At 44.2% G+C, this 27,693-nt stretch overlaps 1 protein-coding gene across 5 annotated transcripts in view; it reads left to right on the top strand.

The window, feature by feature from the left end:
* The window catches only part of RORA (RAR related orphan receptor A), a 388,788-nt gene that overhangs the window by 300,793 nt on the left and 60,302 nt on the right, over window positions 1-27,693 (top strand). The window contains exon 1 of one of the 5 annotated variants that reach the window (XM_051770518.1): window positions 19,229-19,462. The exons of the other annotated variants lie outside the window; for them this stretch is intronic. Within the exon in view, the coding sequence (XP_051626478.1) occupies window positions 19,432-19,462 (31 nt within the window). The 5' untranslated portion in view covers window positions 19,229-19,431. Of the gene's footprint in view, window positions 1-19,228; window positions 19,463-27,693 lie in introns of those variants that run through there. 5 annotated transcript variants of the gene reach the window in all.

The raw sequence follows: 27,693 nt of genomic DNA, 5'->3' as shown, positions 1-27,693 counted from the left end.
AGTGGTGTAACACCCGAACCCTCAAAACACAGGAACTTGTCAAAGGCTGCATCTCCACAGTGCTCATGGCCCTTGTTCATCCAAAACTAGAGGCCTTTTTTCTTGCACAGCATCCTTTAGAATGGGAGTTGACTTTATCTCAGTAAGGATCTTGGAAAAGCATGCATCTTTCCTGGTGCTCTCCTGACTCATCATCTCTCAGACCTTGTCCCAGGAAGATAGGGAGCCAAATCAAGAGATGTTATACAAGAACTCCCTGAATGGGGAAAACTTGCTCTCCTGCTTTTGAGCTCTAACCCCCTTCCTTCCCAGGCCCTCTGCTGATATATTTTAAGAAGACCTTTAGAACCTGTGTTTCAAATCTCCACCAGAAATCAGCTTTGCCAGATTAAATGTTTCAGGACACATAGCTGCTCTGTAAAGATCCAAGTACAACCTACAGTGATGATCAGCTATTAAAGGCCTCCTCACAGGAAGTCTGGTCTCCTGTGGAGTGTATTATCCAGGCCTGTGCTACCTGGGAGACAAGAGGCACTTGGAAATTAATGGATACTTGGAGTTTCTCGGTGGAAATAAAGGTATCTTAACTTGCCAGAGCTGCTCCAAGTTGCCTGGGTGCACTCCCAAGGCTGCTGCTAAAGCAAAGAGGAGGGAATGGCTGTTGCCCTTCTGCTGTGGAGAAACCATGATCTGCAGCAGTCTGACAGCTGCACAGGGGACAGAGCAGAAGGTTTGGTGACACACCCTTACAAGGCCAATGTTTCTGGGGAGCTGACAGGCAGCCTCCTGTAATCCTGTCCATCAGACTGGTTACAACACTGCAGCACCTGGGAGGGTTTGCTGTCGTTCTTGATCCAGCTGCCCAAAGGATGCTTTCTGCCAGCTGTGCTGCTCTGTCCCAGGGCTGACAGGACAGATAAGAAGGGCAACTTTGTCATAAACCCTTCAGATCATAATGACTAGTTCTTTAGAAGAACCACATTTAGAAAGATGTAAATGTAAAGACTGAGACAATTAGAATGTAGAATTACCCAACTTCATGCAGAAGCAACCTTGTCATCCCCTTTCTCTCCCTACCATATTGATTAGTTTTCATGGTGGATGACAAAGTCATTAACAGCTTAAAGGAGAAACTCCTCAGATCAGGTCCATTCTTCCATTTGCAGCTTACTCACATCTCTGAGATGACTTCCACCAACTGCTCTGAGACTAAGGCAAGTTTTGATAAGTGGAATGTGGAACTGTGGATGTACCAGAGCAAAATGTTCTCTTCTGCTGTGCTGGTCTCCCAGTCAGCTGAAACCACTGAGTGGGTTTCAATCATGTGCTTTTTGAACTAAAACTACAGGTCTATCTGAATGGCATCATTCAGTGTTGAAATATCTGCATCCTAGTTTTAGGTAGCAGACCTGTGTAATTGTGTTCAGATGGAATTTCATGTGCATTGTGGCAGTCAAAGGGTTTGAAAAGTTATCATCTTCATCTCTCATTTGCTGACCCTTAGCTGGACTTGGTCCCTGGTGTGCAGGTGCACCTGTGTGTACCTCCCCTTGTTGCCTGTCATTGAAAGGGACAAGCCACACACCCATCGTGGCAATCACAGGCCTCTCAAACTCTGTGTCGGTGTCTTTGACTGTTCTCTTCACGTTCCAGCTGAAACCTTGCTGATCAGTGAGCCAAAGGTACTTGTATAATGTGTATAAGCACGTTTAGAGCTATGACTGTTCATACATGATACTGGCTTTTAAGGTCTGCACAGACTGAGCTGGTTGGAGGTTACAGGCCTTGGATGTGTAGGAACTGTTATTGCGATCTTATCCTCCGTTGGTGTTTGATTTATAGCCACAAGAGTCGTTCCCAGAAGGAATTTAAGTAGATTTCTCTCCCAGATTTTTAATTTAATTGATGATTGTTTACACGGGAGTCCTTGCCAGAGCGAGATGATTTGGCAGTGCTCTGGAATGCAAAGGTTAAGTATATTGATTCCATCTTTTCCCAGAGGGGCTGTCTTTTCGTGGCAAAGCACCATCGGTTTTGTTCTTGTGTTTGAAACTTTGTTTACATGGGTTTAATTGAATTTTGTCTATACTGTACAGCAAGTGGGAGATGGCAGTTTCATATAGTTCTTCTTTCCTGTAATACAGATGTTTGGACTCGGTTTGTTAATGAATCCTGAATTTCCCTGAGCAGTAATTCTTCAGAGCTTTCAATGTGATAAATACTGAAAATAGGGAGAGTCTGTCCTGCCATTATGTGCTCAGTCAATAGGAGCTATTTGTAGAGATGGCAGGATCTCATACCTTTGTCTTCATGTGATCAGTACTGTCCTTAGCTTGCAAATAAGTGTGTCTGAATTGTCAGCTTACAAACAATGTCTATAAACCTTATTTATTTTAACATTGCTCACAAGCTCCCAACAGTCTCAGCATTCAAATTATACATTCCCAAAGCAATGTGAATACAAAGCCAGAATCAACAACTTTGTTTTTAGAAATCATAACTTCATTTTTTCCCCACTTATGCACTGAGTTTTTTGGGGGTTTGATCTGTAATTTATGACTGTTTGTTGCCACTCAGGAACTGAAGAGCAGTTGGGACTGTGGCTGAAGTGTTCTTTGAGCTGTTGTAGTGTGGATGGGCCTTGGTTTTTCACCTTCTTTAAATTCACCAGCTGTTTTCCTCAGTGATCCTTTCTGTGATCTGGGTCCAGACAAAGTGATCCTTTTTGCAGACCAGAGGAATTCCAGTTCTACAGAGTAATTTATCTCCCTTGGGTCCATTCTGCTGGTCTTAGTTGGAAAGAAAATGATAATGAAGCAGGTGCCCATCCCTGGGCTTCTAATTGTACGTCTGCAGAATGGGATTCCAATCTGATGGTTCAGAGGCAAAGTAACTCCTGCTGGGAAGTGCAATTATGAAGAAGATAAATCAGGAGCAAATGTGATCCTTGTAAAGTGAAATTAAAAATACCTTCTTCTATTTCTTCTCCTAGCAAAATGCTTCTTTCTGATGTATTAACCCACCACAGGACTCAGTGTTAACAACTGAGGCTTCTTTGTAGATATTTCTCACTCCTCCTTATCGTGTCAAAGTTGGCAATAGTTTTCCTGTTATTTTTTCTCTTTCCTGCAAGACTCACTCTTAACCCAAGAATTTCTTTTGATCCATATTGATCTTTAGGAAATTAAACTCAAATATTTGATGTTCCAAATACTTTGTGACTCCTAGCAGTATCCTGCTGGACATACTGTTGTTAGTTAAAAAAGCCAAGACCCAGCAGCTTCAGGAATTTATGCCCATTATGGAAAATCCAGCATGCTTTTCTTTGGTATGGCAATACCAAAAAGTCTGCTGGCATACCCAGCTAAAATACTTATACCCATATAAAGGGAATGCCTTTTAGGAATTGGATAAAAACACAGACATAATATTTTCCATCAATTAGACATTGAGAAATCCCAGACATACAGTGCTGCAAGTGAAATTAGATGCCTTGGGAAACCTATTCCAAATGGAAATCTAATATGTGGGATCCTGACTCACCCACCACTCCCTCAGTTTTTTACCCTCCCAAAAATATATTTGGATACACTAGTAATGTAAATATAGTAACATTACACCCAGTAAATATGCACAGATTGGCTCATGCGAGCTGCACTAAATGTAGCCATAGACTAAGTGCTAACTGCCTATAGGTATTTTAAAAAACTGCCAGTAATGCAGATTTGCCCATTTTCTTGTGTTGCTGCAGATGTGCAGCTTTACTATTTGTGGAATCATTTCAGCAAATTGTGGATTATTTATAAATGGGAAGTGACGGAGTTTATGGGGAGCCTTCTGTCACAGTTGTTTGGCATATGGGAATTATAAATAAGGGAGGGTGATCATTGATGTGCCACGTGCTTGGCACTGTGGGCATTTCTGACCCAAAGGGAAGCCACAAGAGATAAATACATGAATGTCCCTACCAGCTTTTTTGTGTGTTGAAATGTATTTTGTGCCTCACTCCCTGCTTAAGCTGCCAGCTGAATGGAGTATTTTTTTTAACATAATTCTTTAAGTGCTCCCCCAGCATGGCTCTTTTCAGAAGTTTGCCCCTAAGTGCTTTGGGCAGTTGTTTGTTAGAGCAGTGAAACTAGGACAGAATTATGGGTGCTGTTTGCCAGCTGTGTTGGAGAGTTCTCCTCTGGGGTGTCAGGGGAGGGACTGTCCCCCCAAAGCTGTAGGTCTGTGCTGCAGCCTGTTTCAGGTGTAATCCCCAATCCCTGCTTCCCAGGGCACAGCAGAGCCTCCTGCAAGTCCTGTGCACGAGGGAGTGGGTTCTGAACTGCAAGCACAGATTGCAGGCCTGGGCTGCAGAAACACCAGGGACAAAACAGCCTCTGAAAGGCACCATTTACCTTCTCCTGGCCTGGTGAAGGTGGAAAAGAATTACTGATGTTACTGAAGGAGCCATTATTTTCTCTGACAACGCTTTGACGAGGCAAAATCAGTGTTTGCCTGATTTTCACATGTAATTGATTCAATTTGAAAGTAGTTCTGAACAGTTTTTTAAACTTTTTAAACACAATCTGTGATCTAGTTACATCCAGTTCTGCCTCCTCTTTGACTTTTCTCAGTGATAACTGCTTTCTTCATTTGAATTAGCTGGCAGCTCAATTGATGTTCCTGGTAGAATAGAACCCAGATGTCTTCACTGAAAGTATTGTAATGCAGGACAAACACTTTAGCCTTTATGTGTCATCCATATAAACAGCCTGTGGTTCTAAAGCTACAGAAATCCATCAAGAAAATGACAGTCCATGCTTCCTTTTTGCATTGGTTACAATGTAGACAAAAGATGGGGTTTTTTTGCCTAAATGATTGCAATAAGCTAGAAGGGAGATATGCCAATTAATGCTTTAATGAAGTATACATCAAGGTTGCCAAATAAACAGCTCATGAGGCATATGCATATTATTATTGTGGGAAATGTTTCTACTGGTGTATTAGATAATAGGTGCAATTTGAAGAAGGAACATGTAGTTCTGTTCCTCTCCACTCCCTGTGCATCCTTTGGGTGTGGGCATATAATATTGAAATGTGTAGCTCAGCACATTTTCAGTTCACCTGGTTAAAAAGAAGTTGCAAAGCAGCAGAGATTTCCTTGTTCCGATGTGCAAACCCACTGGATTGTTTTTCTTCTGTGGGCTCTTCTTTTCCTCCTCCTTCTTCCTTAAATGCCTGTTTTAACACTGCGCTCAGGGGTAGTGCACCTTTGTAACCTTGTAACCACTGAGCCTTTTGCGTGGGGCTGTTTTTGCAGGTACAGAGAGTGCAGGAGATGAACAATGAACACCTTCCAGGTGTGCTCATGGAAACACATTCCAGCTGCAGGCACAGTGGTGGTGGCTGAGGAGCAGAGTGCTGACTCTGCTGAGAGCCCATTTATCCATATTCTGATGGATTTGAAATATTATATTACATTATAGCCCATGGCAGTTTAATCTGAACGTTTTGGTTTCTCAGAGGTGAAAGGCTCTTGCCTTGTGATCATTTCCTGAGCTTGCACCAGGTACCACTTCACAGCAGAGTTTCTACTTTCCCCATCCAATGGCTGATCCAGCTATTCCTATGTGGACCTGATTTTTACTAGTCTATAATCTTATTCCCAGCACTTCTCTATAGGGAGGTCAGCTGGGCAAATGACCAGTAGAGCTTACAATTGCCTATGATGAGTGAAAAAATCTAAAAGGCTAAATCTTTTTAAAAATCTGCTATAATGAAATACTCTCAAGCCAGGGAAATATGTATAGAGGAGGAGTACAACAGCTTGCTCTTTATCACTAAAACCTGCAAGCTTCAACATTGCTTTTGTTGAACAGGGATTTTTTATCTTCCTATCCAATCACCCCCTACCACCAGGCTTTAAAATTCTTGTTTCCCTGGTCAGAAAGCTGGTTCAGATGCCATACCTGTGGTTTCCCTCATATTCTGGATCTTTTCATAGAATTTGGTTTCCATAGTAAATGCTTTTCAAAAGATCTATGGTTCAACAAAAGTACTCCGTAGTTCTTCATTTTATAAAGGAGTGCTCTCATTAACTCACTGTTGAATAACTCTTACAACCTCAGGTCTATTTGAATTCTACTCCAAATGTTCCATTACAGGCCATCTGACACCTCATGAAACACATCTATAAGCTCCATTGCTGAGTTTCTGATCTCAAGTCTTAGTCCTTAAACTATTTTATCATACTTATATTTGAACAAAATATGCTGAAACAGCAAATGAGGATCCACATTTAGCCAGGCAGCCTAAAAATCTGTAGAAAGGATTAGGCAGCATTTACTGTTCAAAAAACTAGTGTTTTCCAAACTTCCTAGAATGATGTGACAGGAAGCTTTTGCATTCTCTGTCTTGCCTCTTTTAATTAAACCCAGAACTGCCATAAAGGAGTAACAACATTCATGCTAATATTGATTGGTCTTAGTGATCAGGGAAAAAAATAATAACCTGGAAGTAAACTAATAATATCCTTTAAAGAGGCAAGATGCTGCTTTCAAATGTGACCTAGTTGTGTTTGGCTTGGGTTTTTCCAGCAGTGCTGGGAGCACCAAGGCACTGCAGTGGTGCTGTGTCCCTAATCCCTGTGCTGGCAAACCCTCTGTGCACCATCAGTGCTTGTCCTGCTGCCTTTGCCAGTCCTTCCCTATTGATTCCCTTATCTCCATCAGTTGGGAAGACAACCAGGCCTATTTCCAGGGAGATTTCTCACCTCTCTCAGCAGAGGGAGAAGTGTACAGACATTCTGCTGTTCATGCTACCAGTGTCTTTTCAGTTTGTTTTTGTTTTTGCTGGATTTTGGATCACATCAGTAATCCATCCCATCTCCAGCAGCAAGCATATGAAATGTTACAGAACATTATTTCACAATTTTGGATGATTGTGTCCTTCTCAGTATCGTGGTACCTGAAATAATTACAAACTAAAACACTGCCAGAGTATTGGTAGAACCAACTAATGCCAAGCTGGTGCTTCCTTAGGTTGTCCTTCTATTTTCGTGAGAAAATCAAAATGAAAAGCAACTCGATGGCTGGGTGGGAAATAACTTGAATCTGCACTGCAAGTAGTGAAAACAAATATTTGAGCCTTTAAAGGAGAAATATCTGTAATGAACCACCTAAAGTATCCACCTAAGACCTCTATAAACACGGTGGTTTTTGCCCTTGCTGTGTGCTCATCAACGCTCACGAGGTATTCGTGATACACCTCTGAAGTTATATCAGATCTGAGGTTTTGGTGCAGCAGTAAGAAACATATTGTGATTCTCTCCTGACAGAGATAACATCTTTTTCACTCAGGAAAATGGCAGACCTGCCTACTGTGACTGTGCTGGCTGCAACCCCCATGTGAACCCCAGCTGCTGCCTCTTTCATCCAGGTAGACCACTGAGCCTTCACAGATTTTTGGGGACAGATGTGAGATTTAGTTCTTGCATCAGGGAATCCAGTCTTTTTTTTTAATACAAATTTTTCCTTTCAATTTCATCATATAAAAATTCAGTATATTTTTTCTTCCTTCTTAATACTGCTAAATGTTTTGCAGGCTTAATTTGAACACAATGATTGCTTGAAAACATTTGTTTACTTATTTGGTTGACAAAACCAATGAAGCATTTATATTGCAATGTCTTGGCACGTTTTCAGTTTGGGATCACTAGACAACCAAAGAGGAAGGGCTAGAGTTTGTGAAGGCAAAAATAATGCACTTATTTCCCCTTATGGAACTACACATCCTGCTCTTTGCAGAGTGCCAGCCTTCCATGGAAAAGTCTAACACAGAATAAATGCCATTGTGTAGCTCTGAGTGCTGTATGGCCAGGCTGATTTATACGGATGAAGCAAAGGAGGACACAAAACTGGGGAGAAAGAAGTAGAATGTGTAGGGCTTTGAAATGGTGTGTTTTTCCCACACCAGGTCAGTGCACAGCTGAAAGCTTCCTGTGGGTTGGGAGGGCCCATGGAGATCCCCTTGGAGGCTGGTTGAGGCTCATCCTGCCTCCTGAACAAAGTGACCTGGAGCCCTGAGGAACACGAGGCACTGGGGCTCCAGCAGTGATTCCTCCTTCCTTCCCTTGACCACTGCCCTCAGAGACCTTCAGGAGTCTCTAGAGGCTACTTTGTGTGTAATCTCTCCTTTTCTGAGGGGACTTCAAGCCCTTGGCTGTGTAAGTATGCAAAAGTATTGAGGACCAGAGTCACCTCAGTCTTTTCCTCCTTGTATTGTGGAAAAATTCCCAGTTCCAGAATCAAATACAGTCACCATCACTTAACAGGCTAGTCCTGCCAGCAAGGTTTGGGGACCCTTGCATTGAATCTCTAGTGTGTCTGCACTCTTTACCACAGGCACTGGTACATTCCTAGCTGGGAAGGCAACTTCCTTGCTATTCCTGTCTTCTCTGTGCTGGGCCTTGGTGACCATTCCTGTAGCACACTGGATTTGGAGTCAGAGCTTTCAGGTTCTGTCAGCACCAGCTCCCGTTTGCTACTTATCTCTTTTTCACTTCAGTAGTGAATGGAAATACAGCAGATGCATCACAGATACTGAGGAGAGTCAAGAAGCTGTCACAGGGAATACTGTATTTTCTCATTCCATCAAAACCGAGGCTCAGAAAGAGTTGTCTAGTGCTTTGGAAACATGTTACAGGAAAATGTAATCCTTAAGTAATTGCTCTATCAGAATACCCTTTGGTTTTCACCATGCACCTTTTCTGTCTGATTTTCCAAGATTATTCTGTCTGATTTTCCAAGATTATTAAGCAGAAGGTTGTGAAGAAAAAATGATGATGATTTTCTGGGTAAGAATAACCTGAGTCCTTTCCATTTTCCACATTGAGGCAGACTGCCATACCTTAGCTATGTCCCATTGGTAGTTCCCCTCCTATTTGATAATCATTTTTGTTCATTTTGTGTTGCATTAACTGTCTTTAGCAGTGCTCTGAACTTCAGTTCTTCTTCACCTCCTTTTTGAAGTTTTCTTCAGTTCTTCTGTTAGAAGTGATCCAGCTTCCATTCATCTCTGATTTGTTGAAAAATGATGTCACCTGTTCATTCAGCACATTGGAGCCATTTAGTCACCTGCACAGGAGCCCATTTCCATCCCTCAGCTGGCTGTTCCTCAGCAGTGGACAGTCTGTCACTTCACCTTTGATCAGTGAACTGGAGAGGTGGTTCTTGCTGCTGTCATTCTGGTGAATAAGAGAAACTTAACTTACCTTGATCCTGTACACCCTTTTTTATCTTTCAAATTGCACTGAATGAATTGAATTCCTACTTCTTTGAGTAATTATTTTCTCAAGTTTTTGACTCTTTGGCGTGTATCCCATTTTTCATTGTTTCATACCCCAGCTCACACACTCCTGTTTCCCTTGACAACTCCTCACCTGTGGCAGGGATTGCAGAACACCTGGTTCTTTTCCATACAGTCCACAGAAGAGCAGAGCCCCAACACCCCAAATCTGGGCTGTTTGCCCCCAAAGGGTGAGTGGCCCCGTTGGTTTGGGCAGGACAGCTCAGATGGGAGCAGCAGGGGGGTGGGCTGGCCCACTCCATGTGCTCTGTCTTACCTGGAGCTGCCAGGCAACTTTTTGGGGACTGTGTCACTGTAAAGGCCTTGTTGAACAGATGTGAAGTGTAACAGCTCTGATGGTGGACTTGAACTGAAAATACAGACCTCTTTCAGTTGTTCATGCTAGAGAGCAGATACATGACACTTAAAATAGCAAAAGTACTGGTTTGGGGAAGCAGTCAAAAAAAAAAAGTCAGTAAAAGGACTTTTTTACTGACTTTCAGAAGTCAGTAAAAAAACCCGAAACTTTTTGTCCCTCAGCTGAAAATGAGTAGAATCATTAAAAACAACAGATACCTTATTGAATTATTGGACACTTAAAAAATCCAACAGCAGTATTGAAATACGAGTGTCCCTGCTAATTGTAGCTTGCAAAGCACACGCTTGCAATGCATTTGTTTTGGAGTTGAGAGGTTTGTGTTTTGATAACAGGGGTATGTGTTAGGACCTGACTAGAGAAGTGCTCTGAAGAAGGGCTGCTGTGTGTTAGAGGTACCCTCCCCAGCTAGAGCAGCCTTAAAGATTAACAGTTCTTAAATTAGCCTTGATTCTGTTAGAAATGTCCCTCATATTTCATGCTCTGGAAAGGGATATGGGGAAAGAATGTCATAATGTTTCCCTGTTCTTTGACAAGCCTCTCAGTAGCCCTGTCAAAGATCCTTTAAAATGGAATTGAAATAATCAGAGCTGATGTGCCTCTGTGAGAAACACTTTTCTGAAAGATGGGTCTATGCTAATAAGTTTGAAATTATGACTTTAAATGATTCGTATCAAGCACATGCTAGTAGCTCAGATTAAATTACTAACACAGAAAACAAGAAGGTTTGTGAATCCTTTACCTGTTTTGCTTTCTAAATAGGATAAAAAAAGTACTGTCGTGAGTTAAATTAGTACAAATGCAGATTATAAAACCAGATTTTATATGAAGCAGTAGATCATTCTCTGTAATGTGATCTGCCCTATGTGCTCTGCTTTGGAATTAAATTCGTCTGTTCAGATACTGTACCCCCCTTTCCAAAGGGAAAGATGGTACTGTGCAGGTGTTCTCTGAACTTGGTGATTATTAGTCAAACAATGCTCTCAAATAATTATCTTCTTTGTAAGTGAATCATCTTCTTATTTTGCTTCTATTAAAGTCTAGTATCCTTCAACAGTGTCACTTTATCATGTCTAATAATCAGAATTATGCAAAGGAATTATCTGTATGGATTTCATGCCCAGGAACTGTATCATCCTTTATTTATTGCTCCAAGTAGGTAAGCAGTGTTTTGTTTGTTTGAAGTACACTAGCTGAGGCTGTATTGACTTTTGAAAATAGATCGTTCAAGTTTATGTTTTCTTTAAAGTTGAAGCCTTAAAAGCCATAATCACCTGCCATTTATTTTCTAACAGCATCAGAAGTAATGAATTTTCTTTGATAATTTTAAGAATGTAACGGTGCTGTGGGGGAGGACATCAGGAGTGAAGGCTGCTGGAGTGGCTCTAAAGTTTCAGTAGAATAATAGCATTTGATCTGTAAAAAACCAGTTTGCCAGCTACAGTCAGAATACCAAGAAGGAAGAAATGGAAGAAATTACCAGTGATCTACCAGTACATGATCAGAGAATATGTTAGACAAGCCAATATCTCTGTTCTGGAGAGCAGGATTAATCTGAGGAGGAACTGGAGAAAATGCTACAGGCACAGTGTGTAACACCTGTCTGCTAAGTACTCTGCTGGAAAAGAGGAGTCAGAGAGAAGCCCACATAGCTATGGCTTGAAGACTGATTCTGGAGAGAGTCCTAACACAGGATTTTAATTGTCCTAGAAAGCATGTGGAGTTTGAAGGTTGTGCTTTGCATTGACACGTAGAAAACGTACCAGATCTTAAAAATTTTCTGGTAATAGCACAAATACTCTCTGGTGCAAAGCTGTATAAATAATGTATATGCTCACAGGAGCAGGAAATATGCTGCTGATCAGACAATGTCAACTTAGATGAATCCTGTCCTGAAAGCTGTACTTTAACTGTGAGCAATAAAAGCACTATTGACATGTGGCACTACCAAACGAAATGTCAATAGTTATAAAAAGAGTATTTCATAACACAGAATCATTGCTTGGTTTGCTTGACTGGACAGATGCTTCTATTTTCCATGAAAGTAAAATAATTTCCGTATTAGTTCTCTGAATGCCCAGCACAGCTTATCTGTCCCACTAATGCTCACACGATTTTAATCACATGCTTGAAAATAGGGAAAATTTGCTTGCTGGTCTCATGTAGTGTAAGAGGGAGTTTTGACACTGGGTATGACTTGAAACAATTTAAATATTGGCATATATTTACAGGTTCTCTCAGGTTACTTTTGCTCAGTCTGGAAGTGGATGCAACACAAATTCCATGCGTGGAGCATCCTCATCCCTTAGTATAGACACTGTTTCCAGCGTTCGTGGGCAGAAGGCACAACTTTGGCTGTCTTACACTTATATTTCTTTGGTTATTTTTTCAGTTTGTTCATTCAGTTTGTTAACAGATTAGAGCATGTGCTGCAAGCAGAGAAGAGAGAGAAGAGGCTGAAGTGCTGTTAATGCCCTGGGCACATGGAGTGGCAGAGGATCCACCGGGATATGCCCGTGGCATCTTGACTGTTAAACTCTTCCTCAGGAAAAGGCCTGAAAACCACCAGGTTCTTTCCTGGTGCTGCATCTGGCCAGACACATTTGTGAGGAAGGTTCTGAGCCAGAAACCTTTCTCACTTCATCTCGTGCACTGCTCACTACTGCCATTCCTCCTGCCTGGCCACCCCTGAGGATTAAAGGGAAACCCAAGGATTAAAGAAATGGACAAAACCATTCCCTAACTGGCATGGAACTGGCTGAGGATCTGAAGCCAGGAGTCGTTAGTCACAAATTTGCTGGAGGAAGCAAATGCTCCAAGCTGGGCTTGGAGCACTTTTATTATCTCTCCTTTTCCTTTCCTGTGGGAGTGCATGAAAACAAGGCATCCCTGTGGGCACTGCAATTCTTCTGCAAATGGCTGCATGCACCAAAGTTTGGGAAACGAACCCAATACTTTGTGAAACTCAGTTGTTGCCTGTAAAATTGACTAAAAACGGTAGGCTTTTTAGTGAAGTAAGAACTTTTCTAATACTACTGAGGTATTTTTCAGAAAGGGACCAAAGCACTTGCACAGTTCTGTCTGCTCTCAGCAGGCCTTCAGAAGGCCCAGCCCCTGTGCAGCTGCCAGCCAGGATCTCTGCAGCAGGCATTTGCTCTCATCTGTCACCAGCAGGATGTTGAGTTGTTAATGGAGCAGCTTCACCCGGGCTGTGCCTGTGCTATAGAACCCTACATCCAGCTGATAAGGAACAAAAGCACTGCTGAAGATTCCAAGGCATGTTGAATGTGTTTCACTTACAGCCAGCACGGTTCTCCCTGGGTCATTTCACAGGGAAAGGGGGTTCTTCAGAGAGCCTGTTCGTGCCAAAAAGTTATTGTGTGGCAGTGGTCTTTAAACAAGGGTCTAACAATTGCTTCTTTGAGGATAACCAGTATCTTGCTGTTCTTTGTGCTACTGACAATCAACAGGAGGTTTATACACCATCCATTGGCCTTTCCCAGAAGGGATATATGGAACAATACAGTGTTTGGTAAGCAACACTGGCCAAAAATAACCTAGTAAGATTATGCATGAAAAAGGGAGTTCTAACAGCTTTCAGACAATTCCTGCTTTCTGGCAGAACTCATGTTAGGATGCTGTGGAAAGATTGATCCTTCAAACCTGTATAGATGAGAATCTCTCTGAGATCAAACAGGGGCTCAGCAGTGGCAGTGCGATCAGCAATGCAACACCAATCACTTCATAACCTTCTTTTAGGTGTAGAGAAAAGGGGGATGCTGCCAAGTCCAGTTTGTTCTATTTCTTGATAACTTTGTAATCTTTTCATGGATCCATTCGCAGTTGGTGGCAGGTGATTAACTGGTGATAATCTCATCTTTCTAATCCCTTTACTGTACTGCTGTTACCTTCCATTGGGAAAAGCAGCAAATATGATATCCTTTCACGGGATTTCAAGGTGAAGGAAGCTGGGTAAATCCAGTTGGCTAGACCTTTAAAATCTTTTGCTTCCTACAGCATACCTAGCTGATAATAATGACTTTGGACTTACCTTCCATCCAGATGAACCCCAAAACATTTTGTCAACTCATACTTCATTTCACCAGGTGCAGAACTGTAGCAGCTGTTTGGCAGAGCACAGCAAGCAGTTCAACAGTTGGGGATAGCAATGCACTTAATTGGGAGTTGTGGAGCAGTTTATAAAATGCCTTGATTAAGACGTATAGCTACAGGCCCTTGTGGCACAAAAGCTCACCTCCTCAGCAGGAGCTGAGGAAGGAATTTTGTCTGAAGCAAAATGGTTTGGTTGCAGGGTCAGCATGGCAGCAGTTTTAAATAGATGAAAAAGAGGCAACTTAATGAGGACAACCTCAGTTAGATCCGTCTTCGACAGTGTGCTACTTGGAGGGCTAGAAATAAATGAAGACTAAAATACCACTAAGTCTAGAGGGGGAAATGTGTTAAGGAGCAATCACTTTCATTTTGTGGGTGTTGCACATATCAATTAGGAGCCACTTAAAAATTGATTGCCAACAGGGTGGACAGAATCGTGAATTGTGTTTTTAAAGATTATCCAGAGCTGCAGTTTTCCTGCATTTGGTTTTGGATGTATTTGGTAATCAAGGCTGTTGTGATTGCTGCACCTGCATGGTTTCACATGTGATTACTGTTAAGTAAGAAGCCAAAAAGGCAAAAGCACAGCTTCCTGATGCTTGGAACTTCTTGTGTGTTTTAAACTCTTGTCCCATCCCTAACATGAGCTGGGAGCTGAATGCTTCACCTGGCATTAGGACATGTGACTAGGTTGCAACTGGAGAAAGGCTTTGTTTTTAGTATCACCTGCCTTTTCCCATTTACCAGCAGCTGTTTTCACCTTCTCTGGGTAGGGTTTAACTCCTCAGAGGAGCTCTTTAAATGTTGAAAATAAATGAATTTTCTGTAGATGTTTGAAGCACTGAAAATCACTTGAACATTTCTAGTGTTACTGCTACCTATTTGAATCAATTCAAGGTTTCCTAAACACTTTAAAGAACTTATTTCACTACAAGAGTACGAAGACTTCAGAAAAACAATTACAAATATGCATGATTATGTGAATTTATGCTGAGTCTAAGCCCTTTTTTTAAGAGAAAACATATGTGGAAAACTAGCTCTAGGTCATCTTAACAAAGTGAAGAAGCTGTCTCTGCTAAAACTGAAAACATGGAAGCCCTGGATGATTTATTGAAATGTTCTTGTATCACATTTCCTTTCCAGTAAGTGAGTTTTCATCTCCATGGGAGAATGCAGCATGCAGTCATTGCCCTGCCAAGAGGATTTGCATGCAGTTGTGTTTGTAGCAGTGATAGAGCAGTGGGTAAATGCTGCACCTCATAGTGGTTTGACAACTTCAGCTTCATAAACAACCCTTTGTGGATATACCTCCTTCAGACAGGAGGTGACTACATGACACCTTTTCTGTTTTTGAGAGCCCTTTTTTCTTCTATGCTGTGTGGGGAAGAAGGGTGGTAGTGACATCCTATATTTATTATTCAAATTGTACATTTTAGTTTTAAAATGCTTCCTGAACTAAGCCTAGCCATGCAGCTTCACTTAGGGAAGAATACAAAACATGACCCACCAGTCTACAGAAATGCTCTCCACATATGTTCCAAGTCAGAACAACATAAACATCTTGCTTTAACTAGTTGCATTTGAACTACTTCTGTTTGGGGATGTCCTTGAACAAGTAGTTAGGAGTAGTTATTGGTTCATCTTGGAAGCTGAATTTATTGCTTTGCTCAGTAGGTTTGAAAAGAGGTGGAGGTGGAGAGGTTTTCAGTGTTTTCTGTTTTGTGCTTAGAATACTCAATTAAATACTGGTTCCAGCACTACTAGTGCTAATAGCTACCATAGGTGTTTTCCCTTTCTCTGTTATCAATTTAACACCTTTCTGTTTTGCCCAGCAGGGTTGAAAAGGTTTCTAGAAACAGTTGTTTCCCTCCAATGGTTGTGGAGGCTTGTGGTTTAGGCTGCCAAGCTGCTCACCTTCTGTATCAGTGCAACACACAACCATGCCCGATAAGGTTGCACGATATGTCACCGCCTCTAACGTTGATATGTCACTGTCTCTAACGTTGATATGTCACTGTCTCTAACGTTGGTATGTCACTGTCTCTAACGTTGATATGTCTCTGTCTCTAACGCTCACAGTTCCTGTGTGGCTGTGCTCAGGCCGTGCCACAGCAGCCCGTGGTGCTCACGGCTCCCCAGGCGTGGCGGGCCTGGGGACGGGCACATCGAGGGCAGGGTGCGACCGCTGGGACTTGTTTTGCTGCACTGTGCAGGGCCAGGAGCTCCCTCGTGCCCTCCTGCCCACTGTTTCCTGGGTGGTGTCCCACCCGGGGGGAGAGCCGGGGTCAGGCTGTGCAGCCGCTCCCCATGCTCGGAAAGCCACCTTTCCATCGTGCCACAAGGGCCCCGTGCTGAGCCCCCGAGAACACGGGGTCTGGAGCCCCCGAGAACACGGGGTCTGGAGCCCCTGAGGGGGTCTGGAGCCCCCTAGAACGTGGGGTCTGGAGCCCCTGAGAACGTGGGGTCTGGAGCCCCCGAGAACGTGGGGTCTGGAGCCCCCTAGAACGCGGGGTCTGGAGCCCCTGAGAACGTGGGGTCTGGAGCCCCTGAGAACGTGGGGTCTGGAGCCCCTGAGAACGCGGGGTCTGGAGCCCCTGAGAACGTGGGGTCTGGAGCCCCCGAGAACGCGGGGTCTGGAGCCCCTGAGAACGTGGGGTCTGGAGCCCCTGAGAACGTGGGGTCTGGAGCCCCTGAGAACGCGGGGTCTGGAGCCCCTGAGGGGGTCTGGAGCCCCCGAGAACGCGGGGTCTGGAGCCCCCGAGAACGTGGGGTCTGGAGCCCCCGAGAACATGGGGTCTGGAGCCCCTGAGAACGTGGGGTCTGGAGCCCCCGAGAACATGGGGTCTGGAGCCCCTGAGAACATGGGGTCTGGAGCCCCTGAGAACGTGGGGTCTGGAGCCCCCAGGTGCAGGGCCGTGCCCGTGAGTGGTGCTCCCTGCACGGGCAGCAGCGGGGTCGGTGCCAGGCCCGGCTGTGCCCCTGGGACTCGCTGCTGTGTTCTGGAGCAGGGCGGCTCAAAGGATGAACACACACTGTGCTGGGGTCTGCCTGCAGCCCACTGGTTAGTCTGGCCCACTGGTACATAGACTTCTGACACCCTCGGGAGGTCTGTGGGTGCAGGAGTTCAGTGCAAGCAGAGCTCTAGTTTCTCACTGCCGTGAAGAGCATGCAGGCTTGCAGTGTTTCGCAGGCATTTATCAAAAGCTCAAGGAACAAGCACGATAGAGTACCAGCTTCTGGGAACTAGGAGGCACTCCCATCAGTCAAATGAAACCCTGCTGCACAAACAGTGAGAGCAATTGCCTGTCAAGTGTACTGTAATACTGAGCTAAGTGTTATTTGACTGGCACATTGTCTGTATGTTGTCACTGATACGGTGTCTGAACTTCAGCGAGACTTTCACTACTGCAGTAGTTTGGTAAATGGGGAGGAAATGGATTTTGGATGGAATGTTCATAATGAGGTCAAACTAAGAGAGAAAACTCCAGTGCGAGTGGATGTGTTTACACATTCCAAAGTCAGCAGATGGCTTTAGGTGGGATATTGATAACAAATAATAGACTATTTTAGGTATGCTCTTCTCACTTATAATGTCTGATGACAAATCTTCTATAATTTTATGAAACAACCATTGTAAGGCATTTGTAAGAATGCAAAATCTATGTCATCTCCTTATTATTGGAGCCGTTTAGCACATCAGATGTCATTCCAGATTACCAGCTGCATTTCACTTGGACTGGAAACAAATACAGATCAGTAATAACGTAATGTTGTGTACCTTAAGGTTAAATGTCTGACAAGACAAGTAGTGCTAATGGACTGTGACATTTTTCAGGCCATCGGTCTGACATTACTTGCTGTGTCAGAGTAAAATGTTTACAAAGCTCTAACTCTGCATTACAATACATGAAGACATCATTCTTTTCTCCCGTGCTGCTCCAAGCTTTCTGGCTGCCTCTGAATTCCACAGTTGGCCCCTGTGTAAAAGCAGCACCTTCCAGGCTATGAAGAGCCCTGAGCACCACCGTTAGTGGTATTTGCTTTGGTCCAGAATGTCCTCTGAGCATGTTGTAACTTTGCAACATGTGCTGCATAATGGATAAAACTCACGAACACAAACCCATCTGGGACCAGATCTGCCACTGTGCATTTTGTGAGCAGTATCTCACTATACATGTGCTATTGGTAGGAATGGTTTAATGTAAATGAGGATGGTGAGTACAGATCAAAAGTTTTATGACAAAGGTATCTGCTAAATTTACACTACTGCACCAGATTAGCTCTTGGAATTTTTAATTTATTTTTTTTAAAATAAGGAAAATTTAAAACAGTATTTTGCATTAACAGGACTAGACTGATAAATGGTAAGTACACCTGGATCAAATCACATTTAAATAATATCATACTGTATTAGGAACTCTTTAAAGAAATAGGCAAGAATTAGCCATTCGGGGCTATTTAATAACAGATTGTTTCAGTGTCCTCATGTCATAAAGGCTTTCTAAATATAGGGCTTTGTTTCAAACATTAAGATGGTTCCTCTGGCTTGTGTTTATCTATTTTCCCTTGTCTTATTTTCATTAAATGCTTGTACTTCTGATTAAATTAGATCAAATGTTATATTCTCTCCCCTCTTAAACAGCTTGTAATGCATCAGTGGTTTTTTTGGGGTTTTTTTGTGGTTTTATATTTTATGATGCTCTATTCCAGTGGCTAAGATGGTAATTGGAAAAAACATTGGCTTTGTTAATGCAGTTTTCAGCAGAGTGTGGGGTTTTTGAGCACGTTGGATTATTTTTGTGTCTGTGTGTGTGTTGTCATGCACTGTCCCCCTTGCAGTGTGGATGTGTGCATATCCACGAATGCAAAACTTCACCTCGCAACCCGACAGTACAGTGACATCTGAGGCTACAGAACAGATGGCAATAACTCCAGCAGTGGTGTGATGCTCCAGGTAAATCCTGAGAGAACACGAACCCATCACCGGGCAGATTTAAAACGTAAACGCCGCTCTGCTTGGTGGAGTCAGCGCCTATTGAGCGTACAGCGCCGTGGGTTATTTTCTACCTAAAACAACACTTGGAGATCCTTCCCGAGGGGTGGTGGCGGGGTTGGGGAAGTTGAGGCGCGGAGCGGGCACAGCGGGGCCGGAGCTGGAGGAGCTCTCGGGCACTGCCGGAGCGCTGCTGCCTCTGCCGGCCCCCGTGTTTGTGTCTGTGTCCCGTGTCCGGCTCCGTGTCCGTGTCCCGGCGGCGGGAGCGGCCCCGCTCGGCACCTGCCGTGTGAGGGGAGGGCGGGCCCGGCCCGGGGCGGCGCCGCCCCCGCGCCCCGTGACGGCGCGGCCCGCCCGCCGCTGGGCCCGGCGGGGAGGGGAGCGGAGCGGGCCGGCGCTGCGAGCAGGGCGGGGGGCCGGGGCTGGCGCGGTGTCAGCGGGTCACATGGAGCCTCATATGCGGCGGGGGATGGCGGCGCGGCGCGGCTCCGCGCGGGCAGGCGGCGGCGGCTGCTGAGGCGGCCGCGGTGCTTCTCCGCGCCGAGGGCCCGTCCCGCCTCCCCTCCCGCCTCCCCGCCCGCCGCGCTCCGCTCCGCTCCGCTCCGTTCGCCCCCGACAAATGATGTGTGTTGTGCTCGCCGCGATGAAAGGTGAGTGCCGGCCGGGGAGCCGCGGGAGCGGCGGGGCGGGGGCAGCCCGAGCCCGGCCGGGGCAGCCCGGCGGCGGTGGCGGCTCCGGGGCCTCGGCGCTCCCCGCGCCGCTGACACCGCTCGGCCCCGCGGCGCGGGGTTCCGGGGCGCTCGGAGGGACGGGGGCTCGGCCCGCCCGGCTGTTTCGGAGGGACGGGGGCTCGGCCCGCCCGGCTGTTTCGGAGGGACGGGGGCTCGGCCCGCCCGGCTGTTTCGGAGGGACGGGGGCTCGGCCCGCCCGGCTGCTGCGGGGTGGCAGAGCCCGAGTGCCCGCACGGCCCCGGCAGGGACGGGGCGCGATCGCCGCGGCCGGAGCCGCTCGGAGCGGGGAGGAGCCGGTTCGGTCTGTCTGCAAAGCCTGCAGGAAAAGGCGCTCCGAACAGGCTGTCTCTGGCGAACGAGTCTGTCTCTGGCGAACGTGCAGCATCCTGTGGGCAGCTGATGGGGTGAAGTGCCGTCTTCGCGGACAGCTGCTCATTTTTCAGAGGCTTTGGATTAAGAGGAAAGGCTAGAGCTACTTAGCCATTGGTTTCTTTTTTAAACCTTAAGTTTTCTCTGCCTGCCGGTTTGAGTCCTTAATGAGGGGCAGTGTCAGGCTGAGGAGAGTCAAACGAAGTTTTTGACGAGGTACCAAAGTTTAGAGGTATGTTTGCAGTCTGCCCGGTGTTTTAATAAAACGAGATCCACCGTAGAACTTCGCATTGAAGCGTTTCTAAAGTCGTCGGGTTTTTTGTTTGTGTTAGTTTTGGTTATTGGGTTTAGATTTTTTTTATTTATTTGAAAAAAAGAAAACATCCTATTTACGTGCAATATTCTGTCACAGTAATCTAAAGAGTATAAGTGTCGGCATTTGAATTTAATGCCCCCACTAAAATACCGAATCTGTACCCTTTAAAATATTTAAATGGATTTTTAGGCAAAATTTCTCTTTAAAAAAATTAGTTACTTGGTAAAAGAATACTGAATCCTGCTTCAGCTAGAGACTGTTTCCTTTTTTTCCACCTAGCAAGAGCAGTAGGTAGTGCACACCAGTAGCAGCATACTGTTTAAGGACAGTAATTTTCAATTACTAGGCTTCCTTTTCTTCTTGGAGAGAAGCCTGTGTGAATAAAAAGAAAAGCACTATATTCATTAATCATTAGCCATGCTGAATGTATTTGGCAAGAAAATGTAATTGGGTTGATTCAAATACTTGCATCTGTAACAAAAGGAAATGCATTTTTTAAAGTGCAAACTACATGGATATTTTAGTAGTCCTTTAGAATTCTACATATTCTGATAAGAGTTTTTCAGCATACGCCTCATAAGCCTGTTAGAACCCTGAAATCAAGTAAACAAATTTGAAAAGAAAAAGAAAGGGAGGAAAGCACACAAAAAATTTTGGAGAGTGTAATTGTGTTGTGTGCTTCTGGACAGAGAGTTAAGGTGTGTTGTAAAAGAGCAGGCAGATGATTTACAGCAATTCAACTTGGAAATATATTTTTTACTCTCTTGGGAGTTTCATTTAAACCAATTTCCGCACTGATGTAAAATCTTGGCAGAGCCCAGCTTTTGGGTTTTAAAATGTAATTCCTAGTGGCTTTATTATGGAAATGCTTTAGGTCTTTGTACTTTTTTACAGACTACTCCGTAGTACATTTAATTCATGTTTCGTAATGTTGAGTTTTCTAGTGCACTGAAAAACTTTCCTGGTTTCTTATCCTTTGTCTAATTCGCTGGACAGGGTTCAGCTGGAGAAAATGTGTTGTCATTTGTCTTAAAAGGGCCTCTGACTGCCATGAAATAATAGATCCACAGTCCAGTATTGTGATTTGAGAGAAGCAGAGTAGTAGTATAGGGAATGCAGTGTGTTAAGCTCAAAGGTGCAAGGGAAAAATGTGAAATGTGTAGGTGAATTGAATATCTTATTTATTCTCTGTCCTGTAATGGCATCTGTTGGCACTTGTTGTCTTTTACAATTCTGAAGTTAAAGTGCAAAAAATTATGGTCTGCAGGAGGGTAAGGGATTTTCACGTTGGGTTTAATTTTCTCTTTTAAGTGAAAAAGGAGAGTATTATTTCCTTTCCTGTTGCTGTTCAGATAGCCCAAATTGGTACCACGTGAAGATAATTTGTGAGTTGTTTTATTTTTCCTGCAACACAATGTTCTGGCAAACATGCTTTCTTTGATTCTGGCAAGTCCTCAGACTGTGTCCAGGTCGGAATGAGTAAAGACTCTGGGCAGCATTCAGCACATCCAGAGCTGCTCTAGTACATTTGGAGCACTGGGAACAGCCCAGTCCAGGGAAGAGCCTACACGGATCTTGAAGACAGGCTGCGTGTTAAGAAATGCAACTTTCTGGTTTCGAGCAGGGAGGAAAGAGGGGGTTTTACCTCTCTGTTTCTAAGAAAACAGGCAGAGGTGAAGCATCAAAGTTTGTAATGACTAAATAAGTATTTTCTAGATTGATGGGCTTTAAAAAATCATTTATCAATTGTTGTGAGTCTGCAGAGGATTCAGGAAGCCTCACGTTCTTAGTTTATAACACAGGCAGGGCAGTTACCCAGCTGATACTTTTAAGGGAGACTGCAACTTTATGTGCTTACCAGCGAAGTTTGCAAAGAAATCCGCCCATTGTGCCAGCATAGTCCTTGGTACAGATCTTATTCAGGCAGGAGTCTTCACTGGCAGGAGCTTCAAGGTTGACTTCAAGGAGAATAGTACTGAGTGCTCTGAATTGATGAGGAAATGCTCTGTGATGGAGCAGGAACATGGATTCAGTTGTCAGGACAGCACATAACAGGAGGTGAGCCCGAGAAAGGGGGAGATGGTTTCAAAAGTGTGGTGTTTGACCATTTCCTGGGTATTTACTTTGTGGGGAGATGGGTGAATCAGGCCCAGTGTTGGTGAGAGCTGAAGTCCTTGTCTTGTACTCTCACCAGGCCTGGACAGGAGATTTCAGTCCACTGATGAGTTTATAAAGTATGAATGGGAACCTGGCAGTAGGTTTATTATCCTTCATATGGACATTTCAAAACTCAGCTGGTGGGAAGGCAGATGTGAATTTTCTAAGCTTTTTCAAGCAGTTGCATTTACTGTTGAGGTGGCATTTGAGCTACTAATCCTGCCTTTTGCTGTATGGATGTAGAGTTGAATCTCTTGCTGTTTTAGGGAAGATAGACCAGATGAGTAGAATCCGTTGTTGCTTGGTTGTAAGGAAAATTGGTTTGCTTGGATCATTGGAAATATAACTAATTTTCCTGCTGACAGTGTCTCCAAATGAAAAGTCAACCATTTAAAAATACCTGTTTAAGGAAAGATGCAGTTGGTTTCCTTATTAGCACACGTGACTTTTGGATCTTGCTGCACTTTTTCTGTGCCCCCAAACTGCAGTTGGACACACAAAAAGGATTTCCCTTGCTGAGGGCAGCACCTTTCCTTGAAGCGCCCCCCACACTCCAGAGCCAGGCTGCTGGAGGCAGGGCTGCCAGGGATTTGTGCAGTCCTGCCTAATGCGGGTGAGCTTTTCCGAGGCTCTCAAGCCTGACCTTTTGACGTGTTTTTTGTCGTGTCTCTTGGCACCAGCCTGCCAGAGCCTTGGTAATTACTCATGTTTTTCACCAGTAAACAAGTGTCTATGGAAAGAATACCTCGCCATAGGTTTAAAAAAAGGAGTTGCTTTACAAATTGAAGTGTGTTTAAGTTTACCTTCACTGTGGCACTATTGAAGGTTAAATCTAATTTAGCAAATACCCCAGCACAGAACTTCTGTTGACTAAATATTAACAGAATCTGGCCTTTGGAATGGCTAGCTGAGAGGCTGTTTTCTTGCTGCTTTAATTTCATAGGACTGATCTGAATGACTTACTTGTACCTAAGACATTTGTTGCATTACATTTGCAGGATAAGATTGGTTTGAGGTTTATTGCTGAAATGTACTTTTCAGGCCCTTTGAAAGACTCTCGAGATTTAAAAGTAAAAGAGGAGGAAATCTGTCTTTATGTCTCGCTCTGTGAAAATCAAAGGCAGTTGCCTGCTCTGTACAAGTCTCAGTTGGGGACACTCCTTTCAAGTAAGGAGAATCTGTCCTGTTTAAGTCAGCAGAAACTGTGGGTGCTGAACATCTCAGCAGATCAGACTCTTGAAACTTATGTGCGGCTCCTTCCTAGCTAAAATGGTGAGCCTGTTCCCACTGGCTGGGAATGCAGTCTTAAAAATGATTCTTCTAGGGTAATTCTGAATAATTGGGGCAGAACTCAAGTGGGTTTTGGACACAACACAAGGACTTCTATATCTTTTTTTAAACAACAAAACAGTATAAATCCCGGAAGGGATGAGGTTGTAGAGGTGGGTAGTTGAGCATCGCTGGTGTTTGGGGTGTGGGCTCTGCACAGAAATGAAATATCCTCCTCTTCTATTCAGTGGGCTGATGTGGGGGACCAGGGGCACATCAAGCTGGTTCAGTGGGTGCAGGGCAATGGCTGCAGCTCTGCAGTGGGGAGCTGAATGTTTGTATTGGCATTTATTGGTTTGGGGGATAGTGTATAGAGACCGTGGTAAGGAATTGAGTCCTCTTTATATCAGGTACTTCCCCACTGAGTATGGAAAGGGCTGATTTCTTTAGTCATTCCCCATTACAGAGCCTTGCATGTTTGGATCTTTTTTTTTACTAGGATGATGTAGCACTCAGTTTTAACCTAAAGGGGTTTTAAATCTTCTTTCTTGCTTCTCTTGCCTCCATTACAGTATAAAAATGATCACTATCATGTGCTAATTACTGGCAGGGTTGTTAGTATTTCATCTTGACTACACAACAGAATTCTAAATTGGTATATTTTATTGTAAACTATAGGTACTAAATTGAAATTGGCACATCCTTGTGTCTCTCCTGAGCAGATACGTTCAATGTTGTCTGACTTTGCATTTCTCTATCTAGTATTGGGGGAAGTTGAGATGCAGAATGTTCTTTTTTTTTCTTTGCATTCCCATGAGATAAGTTTTTGTAGTGTGCAAAATAACTGCATACGACAAGAATGTTATTACAGTCAGACTTGATACATTTTAGAATGTTATTCTGTTGTTTTTTTCATTTGCAATGAAAGAAAAAAAGTATTCACCTTTCTTGTATTTATCTGTGAGCTGTAATTTGCAATTACAACTGATAACTTCTGAGATCAAGCAAGCAGTAGTTTTCTCCTTTTGTGATTTGTCTTTTCCTTGAGGACTGATATCTAAGGGATATGCACATAACTAATGGTGCAGAAACTGTCTTCTTCCTTTTGAAGATCAGGGGTTTTTTTTCCTCCTTTTTGCAATAAACATTAATGGGGAGGGGAGGATTCTGTCCTCCAAGAATAACTAAGTTATGTGAAAAAGGTGGCTCTGTGCAGTGCAGACCTCTGCTTGTTGGATGAAAAAAATGCACAGACTGGAAAGTTGAAGCAGAAAGCCTTGTCAGGGGATCTGGCAGATGGACTTTCTTCTTATGCTTCATCCTGTAACCTGCCTGTGGTTAACAAAGTCTTTAGTTTGCCCACTTTTTTGTGGCTTTTTTTTTTTTTTTCACTTTTCTTGCTGGAGGCATTTAGGCTAAGAAGTTCTGCAGAATCCAGGTTGGCAAGCTCGGAGCAGTTTCAGGCTCCTTCCCAATTGCCTGCACCTTCTGCTGAGAACACGAGGGAGTGACTCAGGGCGGCAGTGACTCACGGGGTGTCGTGCTGTTCCCCTCTCCAGAGTGGGGGTGAGCTGCAGCGGGGAGCTTGCTGGCACACTTGGAAGAGTCAGTGCTGGAGAGAGCCCCGTGAGGTGCCCCCACTCTGCTGGGAGCGTGGCTGCCTGCACAGCTCACCACACACTCACCATCATTAAATTAGTGTTCGCATCCCTTTCTGGTGCTGGGGAAGGTGAAGCCTTCGTGTTGACAGGAGCAAATGGAATGCAGGAGAGTGTGAGTCCAGTGTCAGTGACAGAGCATCTCTTACATCCTTCCACCACTCCCCTGGTGCACGTGTCCTGTCCTCAGGAGCACGAAGCCGAAGCTGGTTCTGGCCGTGCATTTGAGATCTCTGCCATGGCTAATGCTCCTTGCGCTCTTTGGATGCAGGCTGGTGTGAATCTCGGACATTTAAAGCTCTCAGAAGAGCAAGAGTCCCTCCCAGAGAAGTCTGGGGGCCCCACAGCACTGTTGGGGTGCGGGGTAGTCTCTGCCCTCAGTGTCAGACGTAGCCCATGTGTTCTCTGTAGTTGGGTGCAGTTCATCTCAACTACTCTTAAGCATTTACCTTCAGCAAGGTCCTGATTTCACTGCATTTTTTGCTTTCTTTCCTTTGTGATGGGGAGTGATGCAGGACCCATCCCTCGTGGCTCCTCTGTTTGTGTGATTCCAGCCTCTGGGCCTTTTGTCATGCTCCATCTGTAGCCATCTAGGCTAAAATCAATGTCGAGAGAGGTATAATCATCCCAGCTTTCATTTTAAGAGCATTTATCTCAAAGCTTAATTAAAGCTGCTTGGATGTAAATAAGTCTAACCTCTTCATTTCTGAACAATGCAAATAGAATAGTCAGCATACTTATAGGGTATCAGCCATGTAATTATTGTGTACTGTTTGTGTTCTTTGAAATACTGTGCTATTTATTGCCATTGAATCCTGGGACAAGGTGCTTCATAAAACCGACTGCATGACTCTTTATTTATGTACTTTAGAAGAAGTTGATCATTCTCAAATGAGGGGGTGGAAATGTGACATTAAATCTTTACATAGCCAGACGCACTGTGACAAAGGGTTTGTCAGAGTGTTCCTTCAAACTGAAGGGACCACAAACTGGAGTTTTGACTGGTTGGCAGGGTACCATGGGTCACGTTCCTGCGTGCCAGGCTCGCTTTTCACTGGTTCTAGGTGGTGCTGGTCAGAGGCACTGTGGGCACCCTGCCCAGCAGGGTGTGCTGGGGCCTCCTGCTACCTCTGCTCACACCTGGGATATTGAGAACACCTTCTGCACTGTTGACTAAAAAAAGGAAAAGGTCCTGTCACCATTTGCACACGCTGTCTGCTGCAGTGTGCTCTTCCTTTAGTGTTCTAGAAGCCCTCAAGTCTTTGTTATTCTTGCTGCTGTTTTGTTAACAGCATGAAATGGGGAGGGTGCAATATGGCAATGGCTTCTGCTTCCAGCTCTTGCATATACTGAGGGCTGATGTACTTGATTCTGCCGGTGCATTGACTTCCCTGCACCAGGGAAAAGGGAGAGAGACACCTGGGGCATTGAGGTTTTCTGTGTACCAAGTTATACCAGTGAGGTAGGGTGGTATTTTGAACTGCTTTAGTTCACCAGTCTCAAAAGGCTGGGTGGCATGCATGTGAAATGCCATTGAAAGCTGTGGTTGTTTCAGCTAACTCGTATTTTGGACAGAATTGTCTGAAGTTTAAATATAATATAAATATTTATAATATATTTATATAATATAATATATAAATATGATATAATTTCAGAATAGATGAAGTGGAGCAGTGGAAATAGGATTGAATGCAAGGCCTTGTGCTTTCAGTCTCCACTGCAGTTTGCAAGGGGAAGGGCTGTGCTTGGGCATGTGTCTGTGGTAAAAAATTTCAACCTCTTTTTTCAAAACATCACAAAGTTGGGCTCAGCAATTTTCTCCCTTCATCCAAGTGTCATTTGCTGTTTAAGGCCTCGTACAATTTACATGATCAAATTAGAAATAAGTTTCTTGTTGCATGTGGCACTTAATTCACCCCTCTTGTGAGGCTGCCACAGGTCTCAGGAGTTGGTGCTGTGCCACAGGTTAACTGTGCCTAGAACTTCCATGAGCTGATCTTTACCTCTCTCCTGGCTCTGAAGAGAGAAGGACTCTCTTGTCCAGCCTCCTCTACTTGGCCCTGTGCCTAATGGGACATGATTGGAAGTGTCATTTATCTTATTCTCACCCCAAAAGAGGGTTAAATTCTCTCTGAGCCCCAAGTGCTCTTTGCTTGAAGCTTCTGGTCTAGGTAGAGTGTAAAAAGCCAGTGAAAAATGATCCCTGGTCATCAGAACGGTCCTTTCTTTACATGGGTATTTGCGTGCTTTAGTTCCATCTTAAATTTGAATGGTATAAATTGCTCTAGTACTTGACAGGAGCAGCAGTAGCTGCTCTCTTCCTGCATCAACTGTAATGCTGCTCATAATGGGCGCATTTTCCCATTCAGCTAAATTAATTA

Source organism: Manacus candei, unplaced genomic scaffold (genome assembly GCF_025592945.1).
Source record: "Manacus candei isolate 608988 ecotype Guabito, Panama unplaced genomic scaffold, ASM2559294v1 h1tg000119l, whole genome shotgun sequence".
Lineage (NCBI taxonomy): Eukaryota > Metazoa > Chordata > Aves > Passeriformes > Pipridae > Manacus > Manacus candei.
Note: the sequence above shows the minus strand (reverse complement) of the source record. Positions and strands in the feature narration are given on the sequence as shown.